Here is a 25128-nt window from a genome sequence, read left to right as displayed (position 1 = left end):
CCGGGCCAACTTTCAAAGCATATTTTCTCCCACTGCCAAGGGAATCTAATGCACACACCCAGTCAGGGCAGCGTCTGAATCCCCATTAACAACTCGCCCGAGCCCTGGGGTAAACCACAGAGAGCAGCATCCTGGAACAAAGCCCATCTGGATGCTTCCCAAACGCTCAAGAAACATGCTAACTGTTGTTAATTAAATGGCAATCAGCTGTCTCCAAGTAAAACCTTTCCTACAGACCAGGGGTCCCCAAGATTAATCCTGTAAGGTGCAGAGCACTTTCTGCTGAGCTCTTGCACGTGCTCCACAACGGTACGGAGAGGCTGCAGAGCTACAAGACATCTAGTACTGCATGAATTAGGCCCTCAGGCTGAGTATCAGAAATGCAGAGCAGCAGGTTTATGAGTCAGTTCTAGGAATGTGAGAAAACTGGGTAGGAAACAGCTAAACAAATTGCAAATTTTTTTCTTTTTTTAAAGCGCTCTGTGTTGCGGTGCCAAGGACCCTTCCTACGCAGGCCAATTCCCCTCTTTTCCCTCACATCAAAAGCTCTCCAGAATTCGTTCCCATCACGCTTTCAGGCTGACGCACTCTCCAGCGTGTTCTCTGAAGTACAATGATATGAGTCGAGAAACGCTCTGGTGTTTTTAACAGGTTTTTAAAAGTCAGTTGGGAAGCGGGAACAGGGAAACTGGAGAGCTGCAGCACCGCACAGCAGCACGAGCAAGTTGGTCTCCCCTCTCCCAGGACAGGAGATTCCTAGAAACACATGTTAGCCTGAAAATCCCATTTCACTGCAGCCCAGCGAGCCCTGCCTCGGCAAAGAGCCCTTCCTGGAAAAGCAGAGAGAACGTCATAAAATCCTCAGGTTTCATCCCCGTGGAGCTTTGCAAGCTATATGCAAAGCAGTCCGCTCGAGCACTTGGAAAAGCAGCCTGGCCTCCCTCGGATGGGGCTCGGGAAGCGCAGCCCACACTTTAGGAAGGACGGCTGTGTTTCTGCCCCTGGTCCGTGGCAAGCCCAGGGTGCACGTGCCGGGGTTGGAGAGGGCTGACAGCCTGGCCACAGCGACGCCAGGGCGACCACCGGAGCGCACGTGCCTTCCCCCGTGCACGGGGACAGGGAGCAGAGGTAGGGAGCAGCAGCTCGTGAAGCCGCGGCACATCGCTCGCTCCCCGTCCCTGCTCCGCGAGCCCAGGCACGTGCGGCTCCGTCTGGCACAGAGCAGGAGAGCCGCTCCGCCGGGACACAGCGAGACACGCTGCCTTCGCAGCACGCGGGCGAGTCAGCCCAGCTCCTGCTAGTCATCGCTCGTGATCCCCCTCCATCCCCTGGGATGACTCCGTCCCTGTCTCTCCCAGCGCCACCGGGATAAATCCCAGGGTACTGCACCACGGGAATCTGTTCTTCACTCCTTGGCACGGCAAAGGCAGGTGCTCTACCAGATGGCAACAACTCAGCTGAACATTAAAGACGTACGCGGCATCAAAACCAAAGGATTCTGAGCCCACAAGCCTCTCCGTTTGATATACACCATTTTGGACCATAACCAAGAAGGGAAGTTATTTATGGACATGCCCTTTTCGGCCAGGAACCCACCCGCGCTGGGCTCTGCCACCCCACGTCCATCTCACTTCTCTTAGTTAGCAAAGACATCCCGCTAAGGGACATCTAGAGACCTCAGTGGCCTGGACCTGTCATGCTCAGCCAGGTGACAAATATGTCCCGTCCCCCTCTGGGATTGCATTCAGATTGCACAAGGCAGACAGCAGATGGGCAAGTCAGGCTGTAGCTGAACCGGGAATAGCATCTACATCGCTGGTAATCACAAAATATAGCTGCAGAACTCAGACAGGCTGGGATGTCACCCGGCGTACAGGGGATGGATTATATTTCTAATTACAGTCTAAGTCTAAGGGCAACAAAGGCAGCCAAGTTAAAATACCTTTTGATCTGTGACACGTCTCCCGTGGCTCGTAAGGGGAGGTTTACAAAGATCAAGCTGTGGAGGAGTCAGCACCCCGGTGAAATGAGAAGGCGGCCTCCGAAATTTTAGGAATGACGTTTGGCTCTCGGGCCACCCAGGGAGAACCTCACCAACACAGGAACGAGCTGATGCCATTTTAACAGCGAAAGTCTGCATTCTGCAAGCTTCTGCGAGGGGTAATCTGCAACCGAGGATCCCATTGCCTCGATTGCCAGGAGTTATCACCGCTTCACCTCTCCGCAGCACTCTTGCTCCCATATGAGGCTACCGAAGAGCCCTGCCATACCCACCCGACACCGGCAAAGCACCCGGCATGCCTCGGGTCCCCACATGCAACAGGCTCACGGCCTCAGTACCACACCGCGAGCGACAGGACGGGGAGATGCCCGGCTGCGGAGCCCCATCGCTGCAGAGAGCGAGGAGCCAGAGCTCCTCGTGAGCATAACTTGCGTGGAGCCCGAGGGCTGCACGTACTCGAGATGTTATAGTGCAGATTTAGAAGGTCACTATCCTCAGCATCACGAAGCGTTTGCCCTTGAAACATCCTTGTCAAGGGAACAAGAATCATCTCCTGCCTGAATTCTGCCAAGGCATCCATCTAAAATCCCTTCTTTGTCTTGCACTAAATGCAAAACACGCATTAAATCGACACCCCTGGTGTTTTATGACCCTTTTCTCACTAGCGAGGCAGTGCCGGACTCCAGGCGAGCAGGAGACATTCCCCCAGCCTTTAGCTCCCACAGCCATTCTCATCTGTTTTCTGCCTCAGCTACACAGCAAACGTGAGGGAGACTCGAGTTTATAATGCAAGTTTTATGAAGCATGGAGATACGACATAACGATGGAAACGCGGTGACGGGAAGGGATTCAGAAGGCAGCGTTACAGAGCTCTGTGCAGATGTATGCCCTGCCAGTCTCCAGCTGGGAAATCGCTTTACGAGGCTGCAAATATGTTTCTTCCACTTCTCATGGGAGGTCCTGAGAAGGTACAGATTTAATGCTGCTCCATTTCTACCATGTATTGATCAGATACTGTTGTTCTGGAGCAGCAGAGAGCTCTCATCAATTAGGAAGACACTCCCTGCTGCATTAAGCCCTGCAGACGGCAGTCAGAAGCCCTCAAAGGCTGACTCAAAGAGCAATTGCTTTCTCTATTATTGCATTTTCAATATGAGACTGATCTCTAAGAGGTTACATTTATTCTCATTGTCAAAAATTGCTAACTGGATGAACACAGCCCCAGCAGTCAGTTTGGAAATCGGACCCAAGCTGAGGCCATTAAGGAGATCAAGGTAAGAGCGAAGGGCAGAACAGCTCACAGCTCGCCGTGGCATCCAGCCAGGACTTTGTGCCCAGCACCTGAACACCGGTACTTCAGAGGAAAGAAAAAGCTCCCCGTTCACATGGCCTGCTCCACAAGCTGCTTCCAAAAGGACACGTTTCCAGAGCTCAAAGAGCTGACCTGGAAAGGGCAGGAGGCAGCAGGGGAGGGTGCTCAAAGGAGGCAGGGTGGAAGTCTGCTGGAGTGCTTTCTGATGCCTTGATCTGCCGAGGCAAGCAGCATGCACACGGATCGCAGAGACAGTAAAACAAACCTGCTCGTTGCTGTCTAGCTAAGAGGCATTTCTTTCATGCTACAGCAACTGCTTTCTGTAATCAATTCACTGCTGAGGCGACGAGACAACAGAACATGTTTTTTCCCCCAAAACAAGGAACTGATTTCAATTGATCTGAAGGTAGAAACACCCTCTTGTTATCCCAGAGAGGCCAGGACTCCGGGAATTGCCAGCTACCCCTCAGAGCCCCTCCTGCTCAGGGCCAGCTTTCTCTAGCCCCCATGTTTCTGGACCAAGGAGGAATTGGCAGCAAGCGCTGCTGCCAGAGGGAAAGCTGGCCCAGGAACTTGCTGAGTGAGCAGAGCCCTGGCTGGGTGCGAGGGAAAGCGCAAGCCGTGCTGCGGGACGCCCGTGCTGAAGCCCAGATCCATTTGTATTCCACAAGATCCTCTCCTCTGCCTGTTAGCACAACAGACGACGGGGTCCCCCTCACAAGCCGAGGCTGGGATGAATGCTCAGCCCTTGCTCCGCTCGGCAGAAATGCTGTTTCTATTCGAGCTCCCGTAGCTATGCCCTCCTGCTGAGGACGCGTTTTGCCACAGGACTGGTTTGTTAGGCTGCGGTGAGCAGGGTCTTAACAGAGATTCATCACAAGGGAGGTGCAGGAGCATCACTTCACGAGCATCCTCTCTGGAGGATGCAGCACTGCTCTGCAGTCTGGAAACCCCAGGAGCTCCCAGGCAGCTGGGCAGCAGCCTGGTGTCAGGGGGCTGACAGCTGGTCATGTCACGATATGATACTGCAGCTGAGACAGGCAGGTAGCAGTTTCTTATCATAAAAGCTTGACAAAATTGCTTTTTAAATCCCTCTGGTTTTGAGCTGATGTGACTTTTTTAACCCTGCCACAATTCTCTGCCACACTGGGCTGGCAATTTCTTCTTCAATCTCCCCGGGATCCCTCTAGAACAGAGCACAGCAGATTTCCCTAATTCACATTATCAGCACCATTTGCCTCATGAACAACAGAAGGACCACCTGAGATTAAAAGGAAAGCTGTTGCCCTTTGGGTTTTCCCCTCTCAGGCTACACGATGTCTCTGCTTTTAGCCTCCTGCCTCAAGAGCCGTGCAGGGTTTAAATCCGCTGCCCAGCGAATGAACGGTACGTGCAAAACCTCTCTTAAAGAGCAGAAAATCTATTCCCTTCTTAGGCTGTTAGACGCCATGGATAATTGATACATGACTCGATGAGATAAAGAAATAAACCATTCTTCCTTCTGGAGGCCCCTTCTGCCTCCGACTCTCAGGGCTGGGCAGCCTTTGACCTTGAGTTCTTGCATTAATGCTTGCACGCAGTCAGACAGGGAAATCGCACACGCACTCAGCTCATCTCCTGGGGTTTCGCTTTCTTCTGCCCCTGAATAATGGCAGCTTTGTCCTCTAGTAAATGAAGGAGCAGCCAGTTTATTGCAGGCCCAGCTTGTTCTCAAAGATAAACCCAGTGAAAAATGTCACCTGCTGATTCGATCCGCCCTGTGTGCCACTTTAGCAGCTGCTCTATCCCAAACACCCATTATCATCAAACAGGTGGAATAATAGAAGTGTATACAGCATATATACATAAACATGAGAGCTGGAGGAAAGATGGCATTTCATCTCACAGCCCTGCAGGCCTGGCTTAGAGAGCTGCTTTGTTTAGGAGCAACAACAGCCCAGATTCACAAGGAAGCTTCGTCATTGCCCTGTTGGCACCGCAGCATGCAAGGGCAGAATTCACAGAAGCTGGACACGAGGTCCCCTGCAGACCACCCAGCTCAGGGCACTAAAGCAGGACCCTCAGCAGTGAGGGTCGGGAGGGAAATGCCCTGGCAGCACGGCAGAGCTGCCTTGGACTTCACTCCCGGAGGAGCTTAATGCATGTCTGCACTTATAGAAGCTGTGGGGGCTCTGGCGCTGTATCAGTCACACAGCTACGGGGCAGGGGAAGGCAGAAAGTGCAAGTGCTGTTTGCAAAATAGCTGCCCAGAACCACCGCCCATCCCAGCTATCACTAGCAAACTCAGCTCTGTGAGCACCAGAATTAATTTAAAGCCATTTCCAAGCAAAGGCAAACAGTTTAATTCTGCTGCCCTTTGGCGACCCTGCTTTGATTTCTTACTGAGGTCCTGAAATAAATGGAAGGCTTGGATGCAGCTTAGCAGAACACAAACAGGAAAGCCATATGATAAATTACCTTTGCAGGCACGAAGGATTCACCTGGGACAGTGCTATTACCTAGTAACCAGGAAGCAACCGCCGGTTATCAGCATCACATCTAGCTTTTGCGAGCGCGGCTTTCACCTATGATGTGAGCGTGTGGGAGACACCAGCTCTCTCATTGCTCCCGGGCAAAGCAGCTCCAGCAGCCTCACCCGTGGGGCGATGTTAAAGGAGTCGTAGCAGCAGCAGTAGCATCCCGAGACTTGGCAGCTATCCGCAGCCCTCCTGGGGTGTTTAAATTTACTGTCATCATTAAGGACAAAGACGCAAATGTCAAACGCAAGGCATCCCGTAATGGATTTAACACAGGCTGGAGAGGAGTTAACTGAAATGCAGAGCATTCGTCTTGCTTTAAGTAATTATCCTTGCAGGAAGAATACTGCTACCAAAAGCAAGTCTGCTGTAATTTCTGTCACCTTCCTCCTGACCCCTTCTCCTATTTAAAATTTCTGGCTAGCTTTACAGAAAGAAAAGCAAGACTGGCTCATTAACGAAGGTACAAAGAATAACTACAGCAGGTTGGGATGGAGTCCACACGGTAATCAAAACAAGGCTTTGTAGTTAGCACTGAATTCCTGCTGTCTCAATTACGTTTGTGGAGCCTACCCCGTGCTGCACGCAGCTCTGCTGTGGGGAGACTTTTCTTTGTGCCTTATTGGCTGCGCGCAGTGGTACTGTGAGAGCAGTTTCCTTGACAACATTTTTTTTTTTTTTAATGGAATCTTTTTTTTTCTTGCCCCACTCCATGGCTGCGAGATCAGGCCTGACTTTGAATCCCAGTTGCAAAGATACCACAAATACGAATTGGCGTTACACGAAAAGGAAAACCCCAAAAGCCTGTCCGTAACGCGAGGTCCCTGCCCCACGCAGCTCGCAGCATGACCAGACAGGGCTGGCAGAGGAGCCAAAGTTGGGAAGATAGCAATTATCATTAAGTTGTGCATTACGCAGTTCTTCCTCCAGATTTTTTTCTACTAGCCTGATAACATTTTGTTACCCTTCATCTTGTTTTCAGTGTCTGGGGAGGAGAGAAGGGAAGAAATCTATGGCTTATACCCACCCCACGACGAGCTATTCCAGCTCGGGTCCCGCAGCAGGTGCTCTGCGGTACGAGACATTCCAGCTGACTCCTCCAACCCACCAGCCAGCCCCTCCATCCCCAGGGAGCCCATCAAATCTACATTTTTGTCTCCCCTGCGCCTGATCTGACGGCAGGAGACCCACTGACTCGCTTACTGCCCTCAAGCAATAGAAACAAAAAAGCACGTCTCTCGTTATTAGGACTAGTCAAAAGATCTTCCAGCAAAACAGATGCTCCCCTCCCCACCAAATGCTGAAATGATGGGATTGAAGCGTTCTGCAGGAACATATCGATCCCATCATAGTTCTCAAAAAAGCAGGAGCCCTGCCTGCACTCCTAGCACTTCAAGCTCGCAGGCAGCAGGGCTGAGCAGCAGCGAGGATTAGATACCAACAAGCTGCTGCTATTTTAACATTTCCCCCCAATCCCATTCAGCACCAGCCTGATGGGTTCTGCTGCCCTTTTCTCTAGGAAAATTTCTTATTTCAGCCCTAAAGCCACTTATATTCCACGCAAGAATGTCCTCCTCCCTTTTATTGTTGGAAATTGAAATTTTAAATTGAAATGGCAATAAATCACAAAGTAGCACAAGAGCCAGTCTGCATGCAGAATTAGCTGCAGCAGAAGGTACCCCAAAGCACCAAGTCTAGTCAGTTGGAATAACCAGCTCAGCGAGACCGTGCCACCCAGCAAGCTAATGATCCAACAGCCCTCTGGATAACAACAAGGACAATAAAAAACAGAAACAAAACAGTAGCCCAGGAAGGTCACAAGCTCCACACGCACGGCCTTGCCAAAGACAGCGCAAGGGCTTTCTGAATATTATTTCAGCCCGGGGTTCACGCTGTGCTCTCCATTCTCTGCAAAACACTGCAGATGTTAGTAGCCCCAGCCTCCCTGCTTTGCTGGGAGCAGGGGGCCTTTCACACCATCCTATCCTCCAAGTGACTGCATGCACATCCCCTCAGGGTGCTTGTCAGCGAGAGAATTGTTTCAGTAAAGGACTCCAGTCATCAGCATTCAGCCCTGCTTCCCAGCAAAGTGGCTTCGGGAGCCACAGAGGACGTCCCACATCCTGGGACCAGATTCGCCCCCTCTGTTGACTTCGTGCAGCCCTAAAGGACTCACGTTATTCCTCAGTGCTTTTGGTTTCCCTTGCTGACAGAGAAGAAGCGATTTCTTACCTGGTTCTTTTCCCCCCCTTGAGCTCTTCTAATCCATCCACAGATTTGCATCAGGGATATTCCTCTGGCGTTGGCTCCCGGTGTCCCTCGTTTGCCTCCAGCTACAGAGTTAAGCCCTGTAAGAAAGGGCACAGAGACAGCCACCTCAAATTCTAGCTATCCTGCCAGTATCGCTGCAGCCACTGCCAAAACAAAGCATCTTCTCTAGCAGCCTCTAAATCTCACCCACAGTTGTTTCTTTGAGAGGCAAGCTCCTCGCCAGTCACACCACTACCCCCGCAAAGTGCTCAGGTGCTCAATTACCTGCCACCAACCATCCCCCTGACATGAGGATCTGCTCAGTGGTCCAAAGAGAAGTGGAGCTCCTGTCCTGGGTGGTATGTAGGCAACTTTCTGCAACTGCACCAACAACTTTGTCAGCCAGTAACTTCATGAGATAGCCTAGTTTTCCTTTTGATGTTGTCCCACCAGTCAGTAGTAGCAGGATCTAGACTAAATATGCGGCATGCAAAACAATTAAGACTTCACTTACGTCACTTCCTTCATTGATGATGGTGATTTAAGTTCTGATGAAACAAGCAGTCAGAACAAGGGAAGGTCCTAAGATTTAGCTCCATACCAAAGGTTTTGGGGTTTGCAAAAATATTTTAACATAGGGCTACCAAGGTAACGGTGTCTACATAGCCCTCGGACAGCCTAAAATGAAAGGTGTCCCAGATACACCTGTGAAAGCCATTACCCGTTATGTCCCTTTGGGACTTAGTCAGACATAAATCCAGTTCTAGACAGGATTCCTTGACACCTTCATTTCCATAGAGGAGTCAAGGGACTACCTCATGCAAATTCAGGCAGGCCAGCCTCCAGGACATACAGATGAATACAGCAATCCACTTACTTGAGCCTCCTAACTTACTACAGAGCTCGGCTGCAAAGAACCATGTGCTCCAAGTGCCTAAGTATCCTTCTGTCTTTGTTGGAGAACGTCACAACCCAGAGCCAAGGCTCTGGCCATCTTTAGCATGCACATGAACATTGTTGTCTAGAGCAGTGACACTACACAAATCTGGAGAGACAGCAGGTTTGACAGTAACCTTAACATTTTACTTCAGATCTGTTTACTGACAAAAAGCTAATCTTCCCCTTCCCCAAGAAACATGTACTTAAAATGCTCTCTGGAATTTATTTACAAGCGTTAAGACTAAGTTAAATGATTTATAATTTTTTAGTTAAAAGAACATACACTATTATAGAAGTGCAAACCATGATTCCTGCAGTTTCTTTCCCCATGCAGTCACTCCACTCTGCTTATCATTCTTAATTGCTCTAAAAGTAGCATCTTAAGTGATATAAATATGCATGATTAAGTGTTATCTCCAGTTAAAGTATCAGTATCTGAAGCTGCCTAGATGTTAGTGAAAAAAAAATTAACAAGAGAAACAAGTAACTCATATCAAACAGGAATATTTCAGTTCCAATTAAGTGCATGGTATTTTTATATTGAGCAGCCTTTGATTAGCAAGACATTTAGCTTTTGTGCATGGTAACCAGAAAGGTAGAAACTTTGGAAAACAAACAAAGCAAGCGTTTGGTGTTTAAAAAAAAAAAAAAAAACAACAAAAACAAAAAAAACCAAACAAAGACATCCTCACAGAAAGAGGAGATGGAACTTCACAGTTACTGCTGCCGGTCTCACGGTCAAAGTGGTTTATTAACTCATTGCCAACAGGGACTAAAAATTTGTTCTAGTACACTAGTGGGAAAAATCTGATAAATATTAGAAACACGATACCGATTTGCCAGTAACATGTTTCTCTGATGGCAGCAAAGCAAAGCCGATTGGATTGTAATCTGTGAAGCCCAGAAAATAGCACCTTAGTATTATTCAAGTTATACAAATCAACACAGTGGCATTCCACCACCAAGGAAGGGGAACTGAGACATTGTTACCCCAAAACAATCACCCCATTCAAGCTCTGCCAGGTAGCATGGTGTCTAGTCTTGTCCAGGGCACAAGAAAGTTTTGCAACAGATCTCTGACAGTTCCTGGGCAAGTTCAGAGCTGTTGTTTGGTTTGGGGGTTTGTTTTGTTTTTTTAAGGGTACGTTTACACATTTTTAAACAGGTAATTTGAAAGTAAGAAAACAGCTCCTGTCTGCAGCACTGCTCCCTATTCTCAAAGGTTGAACACCCTTTCCCAACAGTTACAAGTCACCAGCAAATCCAAGCCATGTAGTACCCAGTGGTGATTAGTAATACAAGGGGCAGGGACGAACTTGTCCAAAGGCCTTTACAAATCAGACTAAAGAAGAGCATTTAACATTAATGAGCTGCAATAAATTCATCAAGAGCCAGAGGGAAGACATTTTACTGCAAGAGCTTTATTGCACTACGTTCAAGTGCTGAACCAAGTATTGTGCCTACTGGACATCGGTCACAATTACACTCCCCCCATTTGTGTCTACACTGTATGACAGTCTGCACTTTTCGCTATTTTTCCTCAATTAAGGCTGCGGAGTCATAGTATATGATAATTAGTACATTATAAATCAGAGTAAAACTAGGGGGAAGAATGCAAAGTTATACATATAGCATGTAAAATTTTTTTTATTGTTCTTCAGAAGGGCTTGGGGTTTGGTTTTTAATCCAGCTCAACACCTTCCCCTCCAATCTGACTTCCATCATTTGTCAAATTGGCTTTAACTACCAGTATTTCATTTTACTAAAGACATCAATTTTAATTTGCAGAAACAGTTAGAACATTAGGCTTCTAGTTTGCGAGGGGAAGGTAAAGGCCAGAATTAGATAATTTCAGCATCATCTACCTTCCACATGGACTCGAACATTACCAGATATGTTATTTCCCTAATGTAGGCATTGACATCACAAACACTTTCGCGTCTCCTTTATCTATTAAAGAAATCAGAAACGTCACACATCTTAAAGGGAGGAAGGAACTCAGTACAACAATACAGCTTGAGTCAGGGTACAGACCAAGTTTCACGGAGTGCAGCGTTTTCTAGCCATAGACCTCAAACAGGTCTCTTGGCATATCTGTAAAGTGAGGGGCTTGACAAGTACCATTATTTTTTGCTTAAATTTATAAATCCCTTCCAGGAATAGAATTCTAAAAGTCCATTACTTGTCTTCTGAAAATGTTTGCGCAGTTAAGCTGCAGACTAAAACGAGAAGTCTAGAAAAGGAAGAAATCCTGTGAGGGCAGCTCACATTGCCAGCAGCTGAGGTATCAGTAAAAGATGGGTACCAGTCTACACCTACTACAGGCACAGACCAACACAAGCTTTTGGTGCTCCACAGCAAAAGATCACAGGAGAACATGACCCTAAACCTGTATTCAAAGCCTTCAATGGCTGAATATTACAGACATAATGCCAAGTTGAAAGCATATGAGGTCACTACTGGGGCAGGGCACTAAGTTAACATGTTTGGTAGAAGTAGCCTGGCTGAAACTGCTTATTACAGGCTGTAAAATGACTTGTCTTGATGAATTCACTGACAACACCAATGGCCCTAAGAAGAGAACATGGTGCCAGTCCAAACTCCAAAAATCAGCATGTTTACGGTCTGCCAGTGGTGAATACATGATAGGCATGTTGGTGTGTAACTAGAGATTCTCCCTCCAAAAGAGCCTAATAAAAAAAATAACAAGGCAATCAGTGGTTAAACTGAACTGTACATGAGGGCTAGTCTGGGGAAATACCCATACTAGGCATTTATTCATGGACCGCATTTCTGTGTGCGTACCATCTTTACCTCATATACAATACAAATGAGACCCTCCCCCCAAATCCTGATTTACTGTGTTCAGCAAGGCAAAGAATCTGGACAGCAGCAAAAAGCCTTTTCTTCTTCTTTATGACAGATAAATTAATTTTAAGTCCTTGTCCGAATTGCCCCTTGCTCACCTAGGACACTTTTGAACATCAGTCTTCTGCCGGGATAGATTTTCTATCTAGCAACAGAAAGACAATTAACATTTCAGCCAAATTCTTTGGAAAAATAAGACTGACATACACACATATAAAGTCACACACACATGCATACATACACTCACACAGTTAAAAGCACTATCTCCCACCAATCGTAAAAGGCCTTTAGCAGATTCACCAAAGATATTAGGCAGTGAGTCTTCTGTTAAAGCCCACCAGGAAGTTTTTTCACACCTGCAGAGTCTGAACACCATGTAGACATACAACACAGACATCACCGAATCTCTAGAATATGCCCAGGGTGGGCTTAAGGCTGTCAGACTGCTCCCATACAGCAACAAAGGCTCCTCCTCATGCCTCTCTGCCAGGTCCCAGCAAGGTTAAAAAAAAAAGGCAACTCCATTTAAAAGAGTCCCATAGGAATTAATGTATCAGGCCCTAACTGTGGGGTACTTTCCTCAAATCAAGAAAATAGTTTCTGCACAAGCCAATGCTCTGCTGGTTTTCCTTAGACATAAAATTTACTTTATTTCTTTTCTTAAAAAGTTAAAAATACAGAAGGTTCAGAAACTGATTTTCTCCCTGCAGATGTTCAAACTGCAGCTTAAGGAGAAAACAATCCTTCACTGAAATGTTTCTCTTAATTTTTTTTTATTTTTATTTTTTTCAATCACCACCACCATTACGACAGAGGTTGAGGAGCACTGACTCCACCACTAATTTGATGACGTAGTTTGATTCCAGATTCACATTTCCAGGTGCCAAGAGTCCAGAAAACAGCCATGCTAACTTCTGCCTTCGTCTGAGATTTTTTTTTTTTATTGAACACAGCAGTGACCGTTGGCATCTTTGAAGCGTAATCGCATCTTAGGTCGGTATTTCTCAAGGTAAAGCAGCTGTTTGGAATTGAAAGCTCCCCTCCTTTTCCTAAAACAAAGAGAATGAAGGCTCATATCAATGGAAAAAGTACTGCTTCAATCACCATATGCATTCTAAAGCAGATTAGTCCTCGTTTCAAAGCTTTTCTGTATCTATAAAACAGCATTTTGGCTTGGTTCCGTATCCATTGACAGTTTGAGGAAGGATAAACTGGGCCAGCACATGCTGTTCATCACCTACATGCCAGTATTAAAATCAAAATCCAGTTAGAAAATTTCAGTGTATTTTCTTGGATTGGGAGAGTTTATTTCCATTGCCTGCAGCAGTCACTGAACAACATCAAGGTCACCCTTTCCTTGCAGATGCATGTGCTACTTATTATATTAGCTAGTAAATAAAGACCATGACATTCAGACACAAATACATAAGACGTTCTCAGGAAAGAGCTTCTCGCCATAAAAGGCACCATACCCAGGAAGAGAAAAAAGGAATTCAAGAAAGGAAAAATTCAGAGAAATCTGTTGACAGCAATACAGTTTACAAAGATAACTGAAGACCCTGGGAATCCATAAAAGGATGAATTGCTTTTTTGGCAAAGCTTATTCAACATAATTTTACCTGCTGGGCTTCATTTCAAGATCTGATGCTACCACTAAACCAACAGCGCCCTGCAGTCTCACATTTATAAGTTTTGTTATTTTCCAGACAGGTGGTTTCTGACATCTCCTGGGTGGATAACACACTCACCCACAACACCTGTAGGAATGCTGGTGCTCGCCTACTTGCTGCAGAAATTCTGCTTGGGAGCCCAAACTTACTAGAATTTGTTTTTTTGTTTTTTTTTTAAATTAGGATCAATTAGTCCTTGTCCAATTCATCCACGATTTTTACAGCCCCAGAATAGACATTTTTTCTCCCCAAGTTCAAAATCTTTGAGTCTTAGGTCAACGGCTTAATATAAGCGCAGATTTTTTTTAAGGGAGAGAGAGGGAGGGAGAGGGAGAGAGAGAGATATCACCTTTTAATCCTCATCTCTGAACAGAGGAAAGGGCACAAGCCTCAGCATTAATGTCAAAGTCATGCCCATTATTGTCAGGATATAGCTACTAGAAAACAAATCAGAAATCCAACAGTCTTTGCTGAAGATGCATGCTGTTCAAATCAACATAAATTGAGATATTTCTTGAGAATGGGGAAGTTTAACTTACTGCCTTATAAACTGAACTGCATCTTCGTACTTCATTCCACATTCAATGAGAGCAAGTGCAACCAGTACAGGAGCCCTAAAGGAGAAATCAGTATTTAAGGAAGATCTGGAGAAATGATATATTGAACCCCTCAAAATACATCAAATTAATCTATAAACAATAGCTTAAGCATTTTCTCTTTAAGCATTATCTACAGAAAGACATTTGCCTGCTGAGTACCTAATGTAAAATTCCTTTTAGTAGACAGGTCTGTTTCCAACACACACACAAAAAAAAAAAAAATCAATAGCTCCTTAGTGTTTGGGGCACGAAACAATAATTCTAGATTTTTACGCTTTCTCATTTCACTATATCCTAATTTTCTACTTTGCTAAAACAAGTGTGTAAGACCTCTTGCAAGCTTTTTGCTTCTTATGACACCATAGATTCAGCTGTACATGAGATGATCTATGAAGCACTGAACAGATGACTTATATAGGTTTTTCTTTTTTTAATTATGTGCTGTACACGGAACTGGGCATTCCAGGGACAATGGAGTAAAACCTTCTACTTTGGGGTCCGCATTTTGGAAATCGGTTAAGTGTAAAGAGCTGGCTTTTGAAACAAGCCAAAATCACACTACACACTGACTTCCTTCTGGATTGATGTTCACTCCACTAAACACACACAGTTGCAACAGGCACCTCTGACAGTACAGTAGTAGAGGATTAAACAGGTGCTAGCAATTTTACTCATGGCTAAACAAAAACATAGTTCAAGAGAAACAACTCTCACTATTACTGCCATGCTGCACCTGCATAAACAGAATTATTCACTTTCCAAAGGAAACAATTTGAAACCTCAAAAGTCACTTAAAAAAAAATGCTGTCTCATTTTATTACCCTTGAAGTTCCATTCCCTACTACAGGTAGACAGTTTTCCAGATTAAAGCAAAATCTGTAAAGCTCTTGCTTTTTGCTTTGCCAGAAGTAGTCTGAGAACAACAGCAAAAAGGTCATTCTTTAAGGAACAGATACACAACACGAGTTTATGTGACATACAGAAGATAGGAAGCTTCTGGTACTCTTTGGCTTGGCATTATGCAAGAAACAGGAGAGTTGGAAGAAAAAAAACAAATCACACTTGAGTTGCACATGGCCACCTTCCTAAAGATGTTCCTCAGCTAAAAATAGAGCTATGGATAAACAAATGTTAATTGCCTTGGGTTTCTGGCTCTTGTGTCTTTAAATATTGGCCGTTTCTCCCTCTACCTCTTCATTTCCCCCATCTCTTCTTCTCGAGAGGCGGAAATTTAAGAACTTGATGCACTCCAACTGCGCTTACTTGATTTCTTTAATCCACCTTTCTCGCCCACTCATTCATATCCTTAAATATTAACAGTCCCATGGTTTTAGTAAGAATACTAACACTTAAGCTCCATTTCTTCCTAGCCCATAACACAACATTCAGAGATTACATTTGGGAATATGAATGTAGCACTTAGCTTTCCCAAATCAGTCTCTTTTTTTATTTCATCTTGAAAAGAAGTTCGTCCCAAAGAAGGAAGTTATATTTTGAGTGGTAAGGAGAGAAACATCAACCTGCATGTGAGCAAGAAATACAAGCCTAACTCTTTCTTACCACTGAAGTGAAGCCACTTTAGACTAAGAAAGTAATTGAACCAGTTTTTCTAAATGCCTTTTTTTTATTACCACATGCTTAAGAGTATACCAGTTGAAAACAGGAGGAAATTAAAAAAGCAACTGTGCAGCCTTAGAAATTGTACTATACATGTATAGGGAATTTGTCAAGAAGCACAAGAGATTTTACTGTTTTAGCAGAAAGACCTATCCTTTCAAATTAATAGCATCTCTAACTGCTCGTGTTGTTCATGATTGACAGAAGTGTTCTGAACAACCTCTCCAAGTTTATCCTCTCATTGTGGATCTCTCATTGTGAATTTTTAAGCTGCAATAAGTCTCTCTTGCTTTAATGACACAAATTTGATGCTGCTGCTTTAAAGTGTTATTTGGGAGAAAACAGAGAAATTGCCATTTACTTAAGACCTTCCATGACCTACCTCCCAAACAAATTTACTTTAAGTCCAGTATAAAAACAAGACAAGGAAAAACAAGGAATACTGACCTTCCCAACCCTGCAACACAGTGAACAGCGACACAGCATCCAGGCTCTTCACGAAATTTGGTTTTCAACAGGTTTAGCCAGTCGTCAACTATCTGATTCGGGGGTGGTGCTCCATCATCAAATGGCCAGTCCTTTAAAGGGAAAAAAGGACACTAGCTATATGGATTTCAATTCATAATCAACAGCAAGGTAACCATAACTGGGAGAAGGAAAATATTCCGTTCAGCAAGAAGTGCGTATTACATGAACAGTGCTGTGGGTATTTTTCTGGTTGCACAGAAGTTTGCAAGTCAATATCACAACGCAATGCTAAATGTTTAACAACCATTTAATTGCACTTTTCAATAAAATTTCAATAAAACTCTACACTAACTCCTTTGTAGCATAGAATTTTTAGAAAAATAGCTGCCCTTGAAATCTCATTTTATTAAAAATATGTAAAAATCAATAGACATTTCAAATAAACATTGGAAAGATGAGAACTCTGTAGACTTTTGCCTGTGGCCGTGTCAACCTTTTAAAAATACTATTTGTAATGCAGACTCTGTACAGAGGAGAAGGTACTTCATAACAATTCAAGGGGATCAGCAGAGGAGAAGGTACTTCATAACAACCCAAATGGATCAGCTTGTCCAGCTGCCATGCATCCAATAAGCAAGACAGTTAAAATTACCTGGGTATTTTCAAGTCAAAACCCCACATTCACAAGCAAAAAAGAAGGGTGCTTAGACAAAGGCAAAGTCAACAACTAATCAGCATTTACAATTACTTTTCTGCCTATTGAAGGGGTAGCCAACATTTACACTGCCTAGGCCACATTTAGTATCGTCAACACGGCTGTATAACAAAATTACATGTGAGAAGCTTCCCATCTTCTCGAGGTCACAGCTCTCTCCTGGAACTTGTGCTAAGTGGAATACTACATGTCCTATATTTCAAGACCAAGCACAACATCACATGCTTTATAATCTCCTCAGACACAGGGAGTGCTGTAGAAAGAGCACTCCTGGATGCAAAGGCAAAAATAATACTTAGTAGTTATTTAGCACTTTTCATGAGACGACTGCAATGCATTTTACAAGAGAGACTCATAGCCAGAGTTCCATATTATTCAACCACCTCTCTTTTTTTAGGGAAATTGCTTTGAACGGAGGCCTCTTCTTCCCTCATTGGCTAGAAACAAGTCTTTCACGTAGTATCTTGAGAACAGGTTAACACAAAGTAATGTTCTCTGAAGCCTGAAAGAAGCACGCAGAAACTCTGAACAAGTACAACCAAAAGGTAAAAATCCGCGAGACTCTTCATTTTGAAATGCACTTATTGCTACCCTAATACTTCCTGAATAGCAAGTACAGCTTAGCACAGACTTGCCCAAGAGTATCTTATAAATGTGTTAGCACTTAAAAAAGCTGCAAGGTGGAAATTTGCATCTCGGAACTACAAAACCAAAAACCTTTTAAGTTACTGAAATAACTTTATATGCAATTAATTCAGAAAGATACACAAAGTCGAAAAGTGCAGAGAACTTTTGTAAAGCAAATGGGAAATTAAAAGTATCTGGGACAACACAGAAAAAGAAAAGACTATAGAAACAAGATCCTGAAGTAAAACATGTTCTTTCTAATGAAAGGCTTTTACGAGATTTTCCACTCAACTGCACCATGCTAGCTGTATTATTTTAGGCCTAATGTCATTCACTGTCCCAGGAAGAGATGTAATGCCAAGAAAAGAGGCATTACCCATTGCCAGATGCTTTCATCTGAAAGTGCCTTGCAAAGAACAGGATTTACATGTCAGTTCTGTGTCCCAGTTTTGTATTAAATTAAATCCTTTCCTTCAGTCCAAATTCAGAGGTTACTACATTGCTTGAGCTTACACGTTAACCATCGTGTCCACACAACTCTTGTGCTTGCCTGAATTAACGACAATTGTCATTTCCCCACAGATCATCACCCTCCCAGGAATGGTACACCACTGACATTAAATTAGCACTGATAAAACACTGCTGCATGGGATACTGCCCAGAATGAGGAACGAGAATAATTCTGGGACTGGAGGAGTAATTGCAGCAAAGTTTTGCAGTTTCTTCCTGATTACAAGTTCTGCCAGCATTACCTCCGAATTCCTGTTGGACAGGATAGAAAACAAATTGCTAAGCTCCACAACCAAAACAGTCATTAAGAATGAGGATCATGCACTAAGATCGCACAAACAGAAAATACAGCTCTTTTGTGCCACCCTGCAGCAGCTAGTAGGACGATAGGCAGGAAAGGGTTATTCTTATTTACCCTTTATCTGGAGCAGCCTTATTCAGCAGAACAGCTCTGGGTTTGTCAGTCAGCAACGACTGCAGGATTGGCAATGCAGAACTGAGATGACCAAGAAGTAGTAACAGGACTTTAAAGTGACAAAGACCCCTTTCTTCAAAACGCGTGTGCAACTCGCTCTGAAGTTACAGCAGCAAAACACTCCCAGAGCTGCCTGCATATGCGTAGGATGGGACCGCAGCCACCAGCGTGGAACTTTCCCACCTTCAATACCAGAGCCCGTGGCGATGCAACAAATATCAGATGGCAATGAAGTCGCATCTCTAACATGGGCACTCCCCACTGCCTGCTAGCATTCAGGCGGTGGCCATCCCCGAGGGCACAGAGGGTAAAGAAAGTCTGATTCAGGGATGAACAGTAAATGAAGGACTGATAGAAGCAGAACAATGAAACATGTCTTAGATCCTGAAGATGAACAAAACTATCGCAGCCTCCTTGGTTGCCAGCCAGTGCAAAAATACTTCCAGAAAAAAACCTAACTGTTTTTCCGATGTAGCATTTCTATGTTACAAGACCTTACACATGAACATAACTGTAAGAACTGCAGAAGCCCACAGAAACGAAATCCATCCCCGCCTCCTGTCTCCTGGATTTAATCTCTGTTGATAAACATGCGCATGCAATAGTACTACTTCAAACATGGAACATCTAATTCTCTACTTTCTCACTACGCCATCTGCCAAAGCAACTCTCTAGCTGCCACATTCTACCCATCTTGCCAGTACACGATCCTCTATCACGGCATGAGAGCAGGCTTTGCTAAAATGCTCTCATTTTCAGGGGTTTCACTACGCTTTTGACCTCAACAGTTTTAAAATAGACACTAATCTCTCCCAGGCTGTGTTCTTAATAATATTTTTGCAAGCAAATATTAGCTTTAAATAGTGACATGTTATTTTCTCAGCCAGATGGTAATTAAATACCATTTCCGAACAGCACCAGGACTCTGCTTTGAAAAAGCATGCATTCATAGGAAGGAAAAGCGATACAGGAGGTGGTCATGTCGGTGACTAGTTAAACTTATCTCAAATAGCAAAACACTGTTGCAATACAGTAAATTACTAAGACAACCTCATGACTGGGATCATCAGGATCAGTGATGACATTAGCAGCAAACCCTCCCTGTCACCTCCTGCTTTCTGTTACCCTTAACAGATGCCTGGCGGATTTATGCTCTCTCCTGTTTTGCCTTCTGCAGCAGTGGAATACTAAGCAAGAACTGGTATGCACCAAACGGAAAGAGGCTCGTTAGCTGAGGCAAATGTGTACAGACACAAGACTCTAGCACGTGTTACTCAAAGCAAAAGGCTCTCCAACAAAACGGTGCTTAGCAGAGCTGGCGGAAACAGCATTTCCAGTTTTTAGAAAAGTTTCCTCAAAAAACTGCTTTCAGTTCAAACCTAGCCAACACCAAGTTTTTAAAGTTTCTTGAGAACCAAAATCCCCGAACGATTTCAGAATCGCAGGCTCCAGAGCACATAGCACTCCCCAGCTCCTGCAGCTGCCCCAGAGGCCCCAGCCATGGACCGGAGAAGGTGGATTTCGCTCACAGCTGCGGAAGCCAAGGTCAGCTGGCCTCACAAGGCAGCCACCCTGGCAGAGCTGGACACCTGCAAAACTGTCCTAAGGCTTCTAGGAAGAACTCGGATCTCTGCTCTGGCACAGGAACACAGAAATACTCTAAGCCCCAGCTTAAATCAGGGCTCTGAGGGCTTCCACACCAGAAGTTTAATCCCTCCAGTCTCTGGCAACCTTATGAGTATCACAGCTAGAGGTTTCACAGCAGCGTGCCCAAAAATACTGTGATGCTCAAGTCCAAGACAGCTCTAGAGCGAACAAAAATGCTATTCCAGAGCGCAGCCCTAGGAGCACTGGTAGTCCTGTCGTGAGTGATTTTTCCAACAACACTGAGGCACACATGGCTGCCTGGAACTGGAGTAAATGCTTACTAGGGCCAGCAGCCAAGAAACCTGACTGACCTGTACGTGGAGTTTTCACAGATATGCCAGGATACAAGTTTTTCTCTTAATGGAAAACTGCAGAAGTTTTCCTCCAACTGAGCCATAAAAATCAAGAGGCAATAGAAGACTGACTACCTGCAACAAGAAGGTAAGAAGCAATTTCTGGCCTCACAACAGAGTATTACTCATTCCAGTAAAATAAACTGATTATATCTGACACATTATAATAATTCAGAAGCATTGCCTGGAAAAATACTGCCTGCAAGCTTAGTATGAGCACACACCTATTAAAAAAACCTCCCCTAAAACACAAAGGAATACTAGACGATATAGTCAGACAGTCGTTGCATAATGTTAACTCTGAGTAGCAGTTAAGGAATTCCACCTGCCGAACCGGGAAGCCACCAGCAGCCAGGCTCCATTTAGAGGGGAGCAGTGATGAGGCTATCGATCCAATATCCTGCTACAGCCAGTCCATGGAAGCCTGTATCAACGTGTCAGCTATAGCCTCAAAAGGTGGCACTTTTTGAAAAAGCGAGAGAAGGGAGTTTTATCTGCATCTTGAGAAGGTCAACAGTAAAGCCAAGAAGTGCTGTATCTAGAGAAAAGGACCAAACCGAGTTGTACGAACCACAAGGCTGAACATTGGATTAGTATCGACCTAATCACTAAAAGGCAACCAAAATAGCTCAACAAATCCAGAAATCCAGGAATAGACATTTCTAAGCGCTCAGGCGATCGTAATGCATCAGCGAGTACCTTTCACAAAAGTACAGCAAGTTTCTCAAAACCAGCTTTAGCTGACGCAGGGGATCACATTGCTTTTGGCCAATCTGAAACAGTCATAAACTCTTGCCCAAAGCACAAAGGCCATCCCCACCACTTTTAGACAAGTGATTTTTCATTTTTAGACAGTTTTAAAGGCAACTCACTAGAACCTGGATTCCTTCTTTTTCAATAGGAGCTTGATCATAAGTGGCATCACAAACTCGCACCAAGGTTGTCACTCCGTACTTCTTCAGCTCCTTTAAGAAAAAGGAAAACATGTGAGCACACTGACAGAGTGAAGAATTAAAGAACTTTCTCATCAGCCACAAAACTAAACGTTTTACACAGGTCAGCGGTACTGCGACTGTCGCACAGCTCCAAGGTGACTACACAATGAAGGAGCAAGGGCCAACTCAGAAAGGGGGGTTTGTGGCCTACGTAAGGACAAGGGTTACAAGTGACAGGACTAAGTAGGAAACACTGAAACGCCAAGGTGGAAAAAAATTGCATATATAAGAGCAAAATTAAAATAGCTGCTTATATTCTCCATGTAGCTTCTTAAATAGAAGCCTGGAACTGTTTGCTTCAGCCAGTGTTGACATTTTGAGGCAGGGAGGAACAGAACACACACACCACCATACTCTAGCTTCCTTGTAATGCACTATAAGTAGCACATTGTGCTAGATAAATAATCAGAAGATCAAACAAAAGCTGTTCCAGTTCACTTTGAAGGTTCATACAGCAAGCAGAATTTCCTCTCATGTTTGGAATGAATCACTGTAACTTCTAACAATTAGCAGTAATATCTATTCCAGAGTCAAGACTCCTGAAAGAGGAACACAATCCACAATAATGGGAAAAAAATATATATAAAGACCGAAATAATGTGGCTTTCAGACAAAATTAGCCACTAATATCTGAGCAGACTCATGCTGAAGAGCACCCTGCTAAATGATGGAAGTCTGTTAATAGCCACAGTCAGACATCAGTATCAGATGACAGGATCTCTTTGGAATGAAAAAGACCTGCACGCACAAGATAAAAGTCCTCTAGATATAAGGGCACAAAGATACAGCAGGTTTGGTGCAAACTAGAATGCAGAAATACACTGTACTACTACTGCTCTGATGATACCATCTGTTACTTTTTCAGAAATCTGAATATAAAATTTTGCCATATTTAAGATCTTATTGTGTCAGTAATGGTGGGATCCACTGCCCATCGTAATTGACTCTTCCCACAGTTCGACCCAGGCAGATGTCATTTTTCATCGATAAATTCTGGCACCTGAAATCTCTCACAATTCTGGGATTGGCAGGGCAGTTTGAGAACACATCCTGTAAACTAAAACATCAGTTTAAATATTGCACTTAATCCTACTCTAAGGGAGAAGAAAGGTCAGAAACCAGTTACAATTGTTAACTACTTCTTTAAAAGCGAAAAGATGAGCAATAGATCGATATATTAGAAGCACTGCATTATTTAATGAAAAATAATGTTTAGAATCGCAGAACATGCGGTCCTTCAGAAACCAGGACAAGAACGATGGTGAGGGGGTGTGTGTGTATTCTAAAATGGAAGCTCATCCAGCCTCTCGCAATTAAAGAAATCCAGGACTTTGGAAAAAGTAATCGGTGGATTCTCTTCTCATACTGTCAAGAGATTGTGAACAATATATTAGAGATAAAAACGCCTTACATTTCAAGTAACATGTAACATACAGCCAAAGCATTGAGCAACAGGTGTGAAGAATGACTGTTCAGTACTTCTACAGAAACTATGAGCATATAAGGAAAGAAGGATGATACTTTATTTGACTGCCTTACCTCTATGAACTTGCTGAGGGTTGCATTGGTTGGGTTGTGAGTGATCAGGAAACGCATATTCTCATAACTAATTTCCACGGGGGCTGGACGGTTCATAATGGCAAACAAAATGTGTAAGGGGCCAAAAATAAAATTAAAAAAAAAAAAAAAAAAAATCAATAACCTTGGAAACGTTTCACAGCAGAAAACATTAAAAAGACCACTAAAATGCCTGGGATTGATCAGAGCTTGCTTTGATGTGTTTGTTCCTTAAAGAATTCGCTTCTAGAAAAGCAGGTTTGTTTCAGAATCCACTTGAATTCAACTTCGGCCTCAATTACCGCAGGTGGTATCCTTCAGACTCCAAAAATTCTGACTACATGCAAGACTAGGCAGCCTGTTCTACATTTAGGCACTGGTGAGGCAAATAAGTAAGGGCAGATTTTCTCTCCACTTTGTTTTCTTGATGCTTAGTTTTGCTAGAGTCAGTAAAAGGAATATGCTTCCAATGTGCAGAAGATATCCCATATATTTGAGTGTGTTCGCTGTGTCTGGAGTCTTCAAGGCAAAGTAATTATGGCACGTAGAACCCCCTGCACTCAGCTCACTTGTCAGCCAGGATGCTGTGCTGGGCCTGGCAGAAGTCTGCCCTCACACTCAGAATCGCCATAAATGTGCGACGTATATTCCAACAGAACACCTGAAGAGAAGAAAAATATTATGTAAGAGGAATTGTCACTTCTACTTCCAGAAACACCAAATATTGAACCTCCCAGAGAAACTCAAATTAGACTAGATGAGACTATGTTTAAAAAACAAACAAACAAACAAAAATCAGTCTTTACTGGAGTCCTGACAGCTGTAATCCCGGATATTCTTTCGGCACGGAGTAAGCTCTAGCCCAGAGACACGGGACTTCTTGTAACTGCTGTTCCTGGCAGCCAGGCACCGGAACCGAGAACAAGGAAACCTTTCTGTGCTCTCTGCGGCCCCTCCCTCCCAACCAGGTGCCCTAAAAGAGGAGAAAATAGCACAAAGCCAAGTACACGCTTGAAAGTGTCTGTTGGTACAGTCATACCTGTTAACCTGTTTGGCTTAAGCTCAAATATGTAAAAAATATTGTTGGTATAGCTTAATTTTCTGAACAAAGTAAGCAGTCCAAGCAGAAGTAAGAGTATAACTGACACATATTTGAGCTTTTACTAGCAGATAAATTCCACCGACATTGTTGTATCGCCAAACTCCCAACAATAGCAGGGAGATATCCTCCAGAAATCAGCTATTTCAAAAGCAACCAAATGATCGTTTAGCAGTAATAACTTTTAGTTATTCTCAGCCTTATCTGTGTTTACAGACTAGGGCATTAAGACAGTGGCAACTTCCAGTCCTAACACACAGGATTCAAAATATAGATGTTTTAGCAACAACAATAAAAGATGGAAAATGTAATTCTACCATGAAGTTTAGGGGGATGAAAACGGAGCTAACCTAAACTAGCTCAACTCATTTAAGGCTGAAATACTAAATAAGCAACATGGCTTTTCACTGCGTTTAAAAAGCATAAAGCCAAAGAATCACTATTGACACTTCTTTTTTAAAGAAAAAGTTTTAAATCAGTTGAATAAAATCCAAACTAGCAGCCAGAAGTCACAAACCTGCAACTCAAGGTCAACGTGGCACACTCAAGTGAATACAATCAGGGAAAAAAACACATGTGTGGAAGTTCACACCCCAAACTTCTGGTGCGCTCCACATTTTAATGAGATCCTCACTTTAAAATAGTCAAATTAAGTACTACAAAATTACCTTTTTCACTGACATGAAGTCAAAAATCACCCAAAGAACAGCAATTATTTCCTTAAAGAACAGCTTTCAATGCCAAAAAAATACACTAATTAGGTTGCCAGAGGCAAGAACGAAGACATTTTTAATAACCTCCCCCAACCTTAACGCAGTTTATTCTGAGTGACTGAAATACAAATTTTGAAGATGAATCCTGGAGTATTTTAGCAGCGTAATGACTACAGGATTAAGTCTCACCCCAGAT

General features: G+C 43.9%; 1 protein-coding gene across 4 annotated transcripts; it reads right to left on the bottom strand.

Annotated features, from left to right (window-relative positions):
* Window positions 1-12695: 12695 nt before the first annotated feature.
* Window positions 12696-23781, bottom strand: PTP4A2 (protein tyrosine phosphatase type IVA, member 2). Of its 4 annotated transcripts, XM_009586542.1 has the most exons (6): window positions 23266-23334; window positions 23103-23185; window positions 21441-21533; window positions 16221-16351; window positions 14097-14171; window positions 12696-12936 (listed from the first exon to the last, which is right to left on the bottom strand). In XM_009586542.1, exons 1-6 carry the CDS (start codon window positions 23291-23293, stop codon window positions 12828-12830), a joined length of 519 nt encoding a protein of 172 aa, XP_009584837.1. In that variant the 5' UTR covers window positions 23294-23334; the 3' UTR covers window positions 12696-12827. The 4 variants fall into 4 exon arrangements, with proteins under 4 accessions (XP_009584837.1, XP_009584836.1, XP_009584838.1 ...); XM_009586541.1 differs by having other exon boundaries at window positions 23103-23781; XM_009586543.1 differs by lacking the exon at window positions 14097-14171 and having other exon boundaries at window positions 23103-23741.
* Window positions 23782-25128: the final 1347 nt, after the last annotated feature.

Source organism: Fulmarus glacialis, unplaced genomic scaffold, assembly GCF_000690835.1.
Source record: "Fulmarus glacialis isolate BGI_N327 unplaced genomic scaffold, ASM69083v1 scaffold15551, whole genome shotgun sequence".
Lineage (NCBI taxonomy): Eukaryota > Metazoa > Chordata > Aves > Procellariiformes > Procellariidae > Fulmarus > Fulmarus glacialis.
Note: the sequence above shows the minus strand (reverse complement) of the source record. Positions and strands in the feature narration are given on the sequence as shown.